The sequence below is a fragment of the Ostrea edulis genome, chromosome 4 (genome assembly GCF_947568905.1).
Source record: "Ostrea edulis chromosome 4, xbOstEdul1.1, whole genome shotgun sequence".
In the NCBI taxonomy this organism is placed as follows: Eukaryota; Metazoa; Mollusca; class Bivalvia; order Ostreida; family Ostreidae; genus Ostrea; species Ostrea edulis.
The window spans coordinates 43,702,085-43,713,658 of NC_079167.1; the positions used below are offsets into that span (position 1 = coordinate 43,702,085).

Genomic DNA, 11,574 nt, shown 5'->3' on the forward strand with positions numbered 1-11,574 from the left:
TCTGGGACATCTAGATAGTTATTTTAGCATTAACCAGAAATTTTTTGACTCTCTTGTAAAGCATTTCCCTTTGCATTCATGAAATAACATGCCAGATTCCATTTTCTGCCTACATCAGATTGGCAGACTTGCTTTAAATGCATGTTTACTCTGATGTTGAAATATATATTGACCACTTCCAGATACACAAAATGTTTGTTGAATTTTACCCAGTGACAGAAAATGTTCATAAAGTATCTTCAACTGATGCATAAAAGGTTACATGTAACTAGCAATCAATAATAAACATATTTACTTTATCAGTTCATCGGATATGACCTAATGCAGATTTTAGATCATTTTTCTGGACCCCCCCCCCCCCCCTTTCAAATCACTGGATCTGTCTCTGTTTAACAAATGACAATAAACAAATCATGTCTTAATGCCTGGTACTTAGTAGCATGATTTGCAAAGTAAGAGCTAGTGCATATTTCTAACATTTGTTACAAACAAACTTTTCCCCTAGAAATTATGAAAATTGGCACTGAATTTATATTGATACATGTATATTAACAATTGATACATTTCACAGTATGGAATCTTATTTTGCCACCCCACCACTCTCTTCTAATTTATGTCTAATGCCATAGCAGTGTTTCTTTTGAATATTGGTTCACAAACAGGAATAAAATTTGCCACTTCAAAAATTGAAATATGCTGCAACCATAGAGTTAAAGTAGTGGTCATCATTTGATTATCTTTGTCAGCTGCAAAGTGTTTCTGTGAAATAACTGTCAATATATCTAGATTGAAGTGGAGCTATGAGTTCTGCAATTCCCCTTATAACTTCACAAGTCTTTTGTCTGTAGTAATTCTGTGTTCTCTCCCAAGCCTCTTCCTATCTTGGACTCAGCTGAGATCTAAATAACAACAGTTGTGTAAATTAATGGAAATAAAATGATGAACATGTTTAAATAGCACTGTAAGCAATGCACTAAGAAAGTCAAGATCATATGTTTGATATAGTCGAATTCTGGTCATTAGGCATTTCATGTGAAACAAACTAACCCAATACCTATCCCTCAAGATATAACAGATCTGGTAGTAATGAATGTTTTTCAAAAGTAGGTCAACATGGTCAAAGTCAGAAGTTCAAAAGTAAAGCTCTTTCATTAGTAATCTATAATATGTGAAATCTATATCAAAGCCCAATCCAAAGTGGCTGAGAAACTATATACCAATTTAAAGTTTTGAAAATCATGCTATTTTGTTAAAAGGTACTAAATTAAAAGTCTGGTAATAAAGAATATACATATTTTGTATATCTTTATGTAAAATATCAATATAATAAAATCTGGGTTAAACTTCAAAACCATGGTCACAATATCAAACAGCATGGTATGAAATGAAGTTCTTGCCATAAGATATCTAAATACTAAACATATAAGGCTAGACTACCTTATACATAGTTCAGGAGAATTGCCTACTGTAGGTTATATTTTGTTAAAAGTAGGCCAAACACAAAAGTAAAAAAAAAAATTGATATCAAAAGAAATGTCTAATTATAAGGAATAAAAATATGAAATATGAGAGCCCTATTACTAACATGAGCAAGTTCCGACAGACATTAAACGACCCCCATCCTATTTTTGCCTTTACTTGATTATCTCCCTTCAAAGGGGGCATGACCTTTCATTTAACGAAAATGAATCTCATTCAATTGGGCCAGTGGTTCTGGAGAAGATGAAAATGGGAAAAATTATTACCACAATGATGACACAGAATCCAGACAAATATTTATGAGAAAAGCTCTCTTGAGCCTTCAGCTCAGGTGAGCTAAAAAAAAAACCTATATATCATTGATTCAAAAATTAAACCACATTCTGATTTCAAAACATCACCTCTGATATATATATATACGAGCTAGTATTTGAAATTATCTAAAACAAGAATTGTCTGAAGAGAGTTTAAATACTTGTCGAGTGGGTTAAAATCTTTGATAAGAGTCATGAATTAAAATGCATGTATGTGTTGTGTGTGGCATGGTGACATCACATAAAACTTCAATATGAAGGGTCATGGTCGTAAGGTAAAAATGTTACTATCATATGACATGAAGGAACACACATTTCTGAAATATCCAACCCCCATTTCTAACCATTCTTATGTTATTGTCAAGTTAAAGTTTTTATATTCTACATGTATGTCTGTCAAGTGAGTTAAAACAAAAGGATTGTGACATCATAACATTGGATGCCTTGGTCAGGATTTGTCTCAAGAAATATACATGTCAAATGTGGAATTAAGCTCTTATCTGTAATAGTCTAAACTTACATAATTTATGAATTATGACAAGGTCAGATGTACCATGTTCTGAATTTAAAATCTTTTGATTGAAATAAATAAATATACTCACTGATACAGTCTGATAATTGGCTTGCAGTAGGGGTGATTTGACTATAATTATTTTCAAATCTGTAATGAAATGGGCGTTGTATTCATTATCAAGCTTTGGTAATTGGTATATACATGTATGTCACACTAATACATTTTAGTACCTGTGTGCATGCAAATAAATCATCAGATTTTGTGTCATGTTAAACCATCTGAATTTTATAATCCATTCAGCTTAAATTTAGAGAAATTAATGATATACATCAACCTGTAAACACACACACCACCCCCACCCACATAATGGTTCTTATAGTTGTATAATTACATGAATAAATATATATCATTATTTTTTTATATTTGTTATTCGGTTTTTGTCACATACATACATGTACATATACTACCCTCCCACACTGATTCATTCATCCTTTAATAGTTATTAAATCTAGGAATCCAAAAAAACAAACACATGTGAAAAGTAGCTAGTAAAAAAAAATCAGTCCAAAAATAATCTGATATAATTTTAATATATATTATTATTTATGCATGCATGCTGATATGTACATATAGCTTGCAGGACAATAAACACTTTTCACCACTTTTATCTTGTTTTTGTGTGATTTCTATTGTTTCTTAATTCAATGATTAACCCCCCCCCCCCCCCCCCCCCCCCCCCCCCGATTGATTTAATGTTTTTTTTACTGTGGGGATTTATCATTATTATTTTAAAAAGAATCATTTCATCAATGAATTGTTTGCATTGACACATCATGAGAACTTGCATCAAATTGTCTAGCAATCAAAGACAGTTTTCAAAGAAAAATAACAGAGAAATTCGACATTTATACTTACCACTTACAACGGGAACAAATATTTCCCTTGAAACATTGAAGTTTACTGCTCTGTCTGCTTTACACTTTCCTTTGTGTAGTAGATAACAACATTTGGTGGTGGTTGCCTCCAGTAAATCCCCCAAAGAATCGCAATGACCTCGGCATACTAGTAAGCATCTGCACCGTGCACGATAGTTTAAACAGTTAAACTTTTACGTCGAATTCGAAGTACCCCGATCTGTACAGCAGGGGGTCAATCTCGGTTGAATATTACACGCAGTTCCAACTTTAAAATATCTTGAATATCCACTTATGTCTTTTGAACAATTATTAAGGGTTGACAAGTCCCTAAAATAAGGACCACTCCTAGAAAAACTTCACCTTTCTATCATTTGTCAGCCATATCTGTTTACCCACGAAACTTATATAAGGTCCGGGCTGAATATTTATTTTTCACCATCAAATTAAAAAAAAAATTAATTCCACGTTTACACTTGATAAAAAAAATTGAGATAAGTGAAAAATGTTCTAATTAAATACTGTTTTCTTCGAAAATTACAATTTATGCAAGTTTCGGATCATTTTACATTTTTTACGCCAAGGGAGGTAACTCAAATTACTGGCTTTTTGGCTACTTCTGTCAGTAAATGCTCAACAACAGCATTGTTTCCCAGCAATTTTATTGTTTCATCTTAATTATTAAGGAATTTCCTTCAAATATTGTTTATACTTTCTGGACAAATTTTATTGTATTGGGTATTATATAACTTTACAAAATGATAATTTTCTATAGATTATATAGTGTCCTCGAATTTATGAAATAGGCCAAGTTTTGGCATCTAACAATGTTTTTTGTGAAATTCACTTTACATACGATAAAATTGGCGTATGACCTTAACTTTTATTGGGTATGAATAAAATTTTGGGGAATTGCATGTGCCAGCTGTATTATAGCTACTGCCTGATAACTCCGTGGACGGCCTCTTAAATGTTATTTCTAAACATATGGGTCACTGACTTCAGTCTTGTTCGTTGTGCTGCAATATTATTCATGAATTATAATAAAATTGATGTTCGATGACTGAAACTTGTGGGAGTTTTTTAACACCCCCTTCCCCCAAAATATTTGAATCAAGATTTTTATCAGACATTGAGCTTTTTTTTTTTTTATCTTGTCCCAGATATCTAAGACCAAAACCTGGCATCCTAAAACGAAATTATCACTTTCTATTTCGATAAAGTTTCTCTCTGTTTATGTGTCTCTGAATCTGTCTGTCTTTTTTTCCCATCCTCATGATGGATACTTGAAAATCTTTCTCTCTGTCCAATCTAATTAAAATTAGATCCTTTGATCCGCTCACGTATATCACTACACAAGGCTAGCGATATACGTGAGCGGATCAAAGATCTAATTTTAATTAGATTGCTCTCTGTCATATTTCATATTTTAAAATAAAATACTAACATAAAATGAAATACTTGGATTATTGATTCTCAGCTCACCGATTGTTTATGATATTTGCACATTTACCAACCATATTGGCAAATGGCAGTATGATCAATTAATTTAAAATAATATATTTTTACCCACCCCCCCCCCTTTTTTTTTTTTTTTAGAATTTTATAATTTTGTGGAAAAAAGAAATTACGACGTTACGTGCCTGTATAGATCTACGTACTCATCAAGTATATATTTATAATATTTCAAGTAGATTTATAACTGTTGATTCTGACGGTAAATTCCAGTAACCATGCATAATTATACAGATGCTATTTTTTTTTTTTTTTTTTTTTTTTTTTTTTTTTTTTTACATAGTAAACGTTGCTAAAACAGTAATTCATGAACCCAAGAAGAGACTTGAACATTCTATCAAATATGACAGTTACTTGTGATTGGTAATCATGACGTCTTTCTTTAGAAGTATGCAAAAATGACGTCTCATTTTTCACTATGACGTTTTAAAGCTGTTTTGCTTAGAGCAGCTTTTTTGGTCCGTACTGTACGTTGTCAATGTAAACAAGATTCAATACTATTTTTAGATGATGTGTATTAAACTGTTGTATTAACCAATTTACCTTTATATTGGCATTGTCATTGCATATTTATGATTTTATAAGCGACAGGAACATTTCACGCATTTATAGATATTAACACAAGATTTGGTGTACAACTGTGCATCATTGCCGGCATAGTACTAAATTTTATTCGGTCCGGTTGCTGTTTGCATTTCAATGACCCGAACTGGAATTGTTCATAAGCTGATATTTTTTAGATTGTAATTATTAATACATTATATAATTGTGGTCGCTAAAACAATAACAAGTATATTAAGTTGTGATTAATTTTCTTATATCACTGTACATGCATGTACTATTCGTTGCTATGCGCTTCATGGCGATCCGTCTGTGCACAAACGTCAAAATCAGACGCCTGATTAGATATAAAAATAAAAAAAAAATTTAAAAAAAAATAAAAAATTGGCCAACGGCCAGAATGAAACATGCACAATTACTTCTTTTGAAGATAATCTATCTCTAGTGCACTGCTTTTTGTGGCCGATGCATGTGGTCACATGGAATTTTCTCCTAAAAGGTAGAAAAAGTGAAGAAAATCGTTCATTTTCCGGATTCCGGATAGGCTTGAATAGTACTCAACATTACAAGAGACCTAGATCCGCCGATATGTTTGTATATATAAATGTCGCAGGGTCGCTGTTTTGTTGCAAACACAAAACTGGGTCGGTCTCAGACAATTATTTTATTTCAATAGAAGGGGGGGGGGGGGGGGGGGGGAACTAGAAAAAATATGAAAACATACTCACAAACATGCACACAAGATAATAGACATACATAAAACACAAGACGTAAACTAAAAGACATTTAAACATTTACGATAAACGATAAATAAATATTAATACGACTGCCAGTATAATTACATATATTTAACAAGTAAATGAATTACAAGATAAATGTCTTTCTTACCAGGCATCCAGTATTATAAATGAAAAATATTTAAGTTACATCGAGTGAATCGATATTTTACCATGAACTGTCCAATATAACCGTATTGGTACAAGGCTTAGAGTGGGATTTTGGCGGGGTTTCTAACTTTATATAGTGCACGGGTTAGTAACACATGCATAACTAATTAGTATTCGGTAAAATCCATTGGTCCACAGTATTATGAACTCAGACCACTGGTCAGTCAAACGTAAAGTTGAACTAAAAATAGAAATAATTACCACCTGTACAATACAAAACGTTCACACTGACTCTCGCATACTTGAAAAACCAGTTTGTATTCAATTGGCTATGCGCGCCAATATGAATACTGATATAATCATAGTGCATAAATATATTTTAAATAAATTGCAGCTGTGACATAAATACTAGGGATCATCAACTTCATATATATATCAATGATTTGTATTGATAATTGTTCTTCATTTTTGAAGTATTTTACAGGGCCTAGTTAAGATAACAAACGTACCTTGCTCTTTAGCAGTAAGAAAACGTGTTATCAACTATTACAAGAAAATCACAAATCAGATACCGTGGTGTTCTCTTGACTTTTCTTTATGTTGAGAAGTTAATAGTATACCTGTTTCGACTGCATTAAGCCTTTTTATATCTCTTTTGAGGTCTTTACGCATGTTCTCTGCAAAGGTGACGATTCTAGTCCACGGTACAATAGGTAACACTGAAATATAGGTAAAGAGGACAAGTTGTATCCGCATCTTCTTACATTATGTTGTAAATTAAATTTCGGAATACTCTGAATGCTGAAGCTTTGCATAAAGTATTTCATAATGAAATTTATTCACACTTTACAAATTCCTTTACAATTGTTTCCCTCCTTAGACCGAAAGAGCATTGTCGGGAATGTTACATGTATAACTACATACTTGATGGGGTTTCTCTGAGTAGTACTGCATCATCCCAATGCGGAACATCAGCATACGCCCTGTGAGTCTACGATAGATGAAAAGGTTGTTTATTACTATTATTATCATTATTATTAGGGTATTCCGTCTCCTGCGGAAGACCTTACTGTTTTTCTTCTATATTAGAGGGTTGTGAGAGCGGAGCTCTCCCTATAGGTAACACGTATATACATGTTTAAAAGGAAAATATAGGAAAACAATGAAAAATTAAACCATACCTATGGAACTTGAAAATTTCGGTACTAATGGCGTCGATTCGAATACTATCGCGTGGACATGTATTTCTCCATTTTGAATCACGTCGTTCTGAGATGTTACATAAAATTCGTAAAAGCATGTAAATCTTATTTTCTTAATCATATATAATCACTCCACCATTGACGCCATGTTTGTTGCAAAAATAGGGTGGGGTCATTTAAAAAATTTCTCAAGAACCACTGAGCCAGAAGAGCCGAGATTTACATGAAAGCTTCCTGCAGATTTCAGTTTGTTAAAATCTTGGCCCCAAGGGGTAAGATTGGGTCACAAGAAGGGGGGGGGGGTCTAAATTTTGCATACAAATATGTAGGGAAAATCTTTAAATATGAGCCAAGGTAACTCAGGTGAGCGATGTGGCCCATGGGCCTCTTGTTTAACGATAAGTACATGCACTAGATCTATAACACACCTGATACACTCTTGAATCAGTTCATCAGAAGGATTTGATGGATAATTCACTTTCTGTTTCAGTGTTTTGGGGTGTTATTTTTGTGCAACATATGAGACACTATTCCAAAATTATAAATATAACACACTGAAACAATTCATGAAAAGTCGGGGTTTGTAGGCGGCCACAAGTATTTCTCCAAATTTTTGTTTTAAAATTCCCAAACAAATTTTAAAAAAAATCAAACTAGGTTACACTTAATTGTTCATAAATCATCAAAAGCCCACAGATTACAAATTTTGCTTCAAAATTGTTAAGTAAACCTTTTTAGATCACCTGAGCCGAAGGGTCAAGTGAGCTTTTCTGATCATATTTTGTCCGGCGTCCGTCTGTCTGTCTGTAAACTTTTAACATTTTCATCTTCTTCTCATGAACCACCGGGCCAATTTCAACCAAACTCGCCAAAAACCATCCTTAGGTGTAGGGGATTCAAGTTTGTTCAAATGAAGGGCCATGTCCCTTTCAAAGAGGAGATAATCACAAAAATGCAAAAATAGGGTGGGATCATTTAAAAATCTTCTTCTCAAGAACCACTAAGCCAGAAGAGCTGAAATTTACCTGAAAGCTTCCTGACATATTGCAGATTCAAGTTTGTTCAAATCATGGCCCCCGGTGGTAGGATGGGGCCCCAAGGGGGAATCAAAGTTTTACATACAAATATATAGGAAAAGTCTTTAAAAACCTTCTTCTCAAGAACCACTGAGCCAGAAAAGCTGATTTTTACATGAAAACTTTCTGACATAGTGCAGATTCAAGTTTCTTCAAATCATGGCCCCCAGGGATAAGATGGGGCCCCAAGGGGGGATCAAAGTTTTACACACAAATATATAGGGAAAAACTTCTTCTCAAGAACCACTAAGCCGGAAAAGCTGAGATTTACATGAAAGCTTCCTGACATAATGCAGATTCAAGTTTGTTCAAATCATGGGCCCCGGGGGTTGGATGGGGCCACAATAGGGGATCAAAGTTTTACATACAAATATATAGTTAAAATCTTTTTCTCAATAACCACCGAGTCAGAAAAGCTGATATTTACAAGAAAACTTTCTGACATAGTGCAGATTCAAGTTTGTTCAAATCATGGCCCCCGGGGGGTAGGATGGAGCCACAAGTGGGGGGATCAAAGTTTTACATACAAATATAGGAAAAATCTTTGAAAATCTTCTTCTCAAGAACCATTGGGCCAAAGAAGCTGACATTTACATGAAAGCTTTCTGACATAGTGTAGATTCAAGTTTGCAAAGGGTAGTTTGGGTCATAATAGGGACTAGGGTTTTACATGCAAATATATATGGAAAGTCTTCAGATATGGGCCAAGGTGACTCAGGTGAGCGATGTGGCCCATGGGCCTCTTGTTTTGACCTCTACTTATTTAAATGAGGAAATGAGGTAAGCTTTGGCCTAAATATAAGTCAGAGGGAGTCTAATTATTCCTTAGTTTTAATGCGCTGATTTGGTTTTCTCCCTACTTCTTTGATCCATAGAACATTTTTTTTTCAAATTTCATGCAATTGTCACCATTTCTCCCAATCGGAAAGGCCCAGGCCCTTGAAATCAAGACCTTAAAAAACTCTGAAAATATAAATTGATACACACTACAATACTACATATATTGATTTACATACAGATAGGTTTTTTTGGTTTTTGTCTTTGTCATTTTATGTTATAATGTACATGTACACTTTATATTGTAGGAGTGAACATGAAAAGCAACAAAAGGTGGTTCCTGCTGCAGATGATGTTGAAACTCTCAACATTATTCAAACTGAACAAACGATGACATCTTTTTCAACACAGACGAGCATAACAGAAAGCAGATCTGCAGGCACACAGTGGATATATCCCACACTACATGAGCATGAATATGCTAGGTCGTGCATTTCAGGAGCCAGGGATACAGGAACACAGACGAGACCCAGTGAGACCGAGGACAAAGGAGTAAACTGTAGCACTCTGCATATACGCCTCACCACTGCTGACATATCATCTGACTCCTTAGCCTTGTTATACACAGGACTGCATTTAAACACTTTCAGAACATTTGTGAGTGTAATGCAAAATATGGACGACCCATTGAAATTTACCATGCCCGTTTCAGAACAAGTTTTGTTGGTGCTAATGAAATTAAGGCTTAATCTACTGTTTGCAGATCTTGCCAATAGATTTGGAATATCCGAGTCTTATGCGTGCACCATTTTCAATCAAAGACTCTCTTTTATGGCTTCAAAACTGAAAAACTTAATTGTTTGGCTTCCACAAGAAACAATTAGAGCCACCATGCCAAAATCTTTTCGTGAGAACTATCCGGAAACCACAGTCATAATTGACTGCGCTGAAACTTTCATCCAACGAGCAAAACACTTGAAGACAAGAGGAGAAACATACAGCCACTACAAGTCCAACAACACAGGAAAGTATTTGGTTGGTATTGCACCACATGGACAGATTATGTTTATATCTAAAGGCTTTGGAGGAAGATCTAGTGATAAACCAATTGTGGAAGAGTCTGGCATTTTAAATTACCTTTTTCCTGGGGATGAAATTATGGCGGATCGAAGTTTTACCATTGATGACTTACTCTTTCCCTTGAAAGTGAAACTTAATATTCCAGCTTTTACGAAAGGTAAAGACCAACTTTCAGAAGAGGGTGTAACTGAAACGAGACGAATTGCCGCTGTACGGATTCATATATAACGGACTATTAGACGTATAAAAGTGTTCCGCATACTTGATCAGGTAGTTCCCGTTACCTCTGTTAAGAAACTCAGTGACTACTTGATTGCTTGTGCTGCATTGGTTAATCTGAGATCTGACCTTATCAAAGATAAAGATGATAACTGATGGTTATGCTAAAATTTTGAACTCTAGTCAGCTTCACTAATGTTAATGATGCATGGATGAGCAGATTGTAATATATTATGTACAAGTTCATAAACTCTAGTCAGCTCCACTAATGTTAATGATGCATGCATTACATTAACATATTGTAATATGATATTATGTACAAGTTCATAATGTTATATTTATATTGCAAATCACATTTTCCTCTATGAACCAAACAATTTCAGCGCGCGACACAATCCGTTCACATTGACTATGAACGGATTATGAACTAGCTTAAAGCACGCGACTGATAGAGCGTAATGATTTGAAAAAAAATGAAACATCTGTTACAAAGATCTCACAAGTCACACCTTTGGATTAAGATTGTAAACTTACGTGGATTATCATCCCAATATTGCGGTCTCCTACCTCCAAAATACAGTGCACCTTGCAATGTTGATAAAAGGCAGGGTGAGACGAAATGTGACGTCATGCCTATGTGTTGACGTACGTCACAATAACTACTGTGACAGAGGCTAGGAGTTCGTTTTATGCAACAAAATAGAAGCAATGTAAACAAACGGTGTTTTAGTAAATGAATATAAATAATATGTATACGGTGTGACCGTTGGACCGAGCGAAGCATGTAATGGTCATTGGAGTGTCCCAAGTGGTAATCATAATTCCGTTAAAGACCGAGAAAATAAGCACCGCCTTCAAAATTACCTGGCCTGTGAACCCTTGTCAATCAGGTGAAATTGAGCTTCACATTCGCTGCAAGAAATTGATGGACATTTAGGTACTAGTCTTTGTGTATACCTTATCTATCTTATCATGCGATCGAGGCGCCTGTGCAATCTTTTGATGCTTTCCGCTTAATCCAACTGGAGAGGGAATT

General features: G+C 34.5%; 1 protein-coding gene across 1 annotated transcript in view; it reads right to left on the bottom strand.

The window, feature by feature from the left end:
* LOC125672143 (uncharacterized) overlaps nt 1-11,574 on the bottom strand; it is a 171,405-nt gene that overhangs the window by 72,738 nt on the left and 87,093 nt on the right. The window contains exons 3-4 of the mRNA XM_048908265.2: nt 7,109-7,175; nt 6,805-6,903 (exon numbers count right to left, since the gene is read on the bottom strand). Of these exons, the coding sequence (XP_048764222.1) occupies nt 6,805-6,903; nt 7,109-7,175 (166 nt within the window). The remainder of the gene's footprint in view (nt 1-6,804; nt 6,904-7,108; nt 7,176-11,574) is intronic.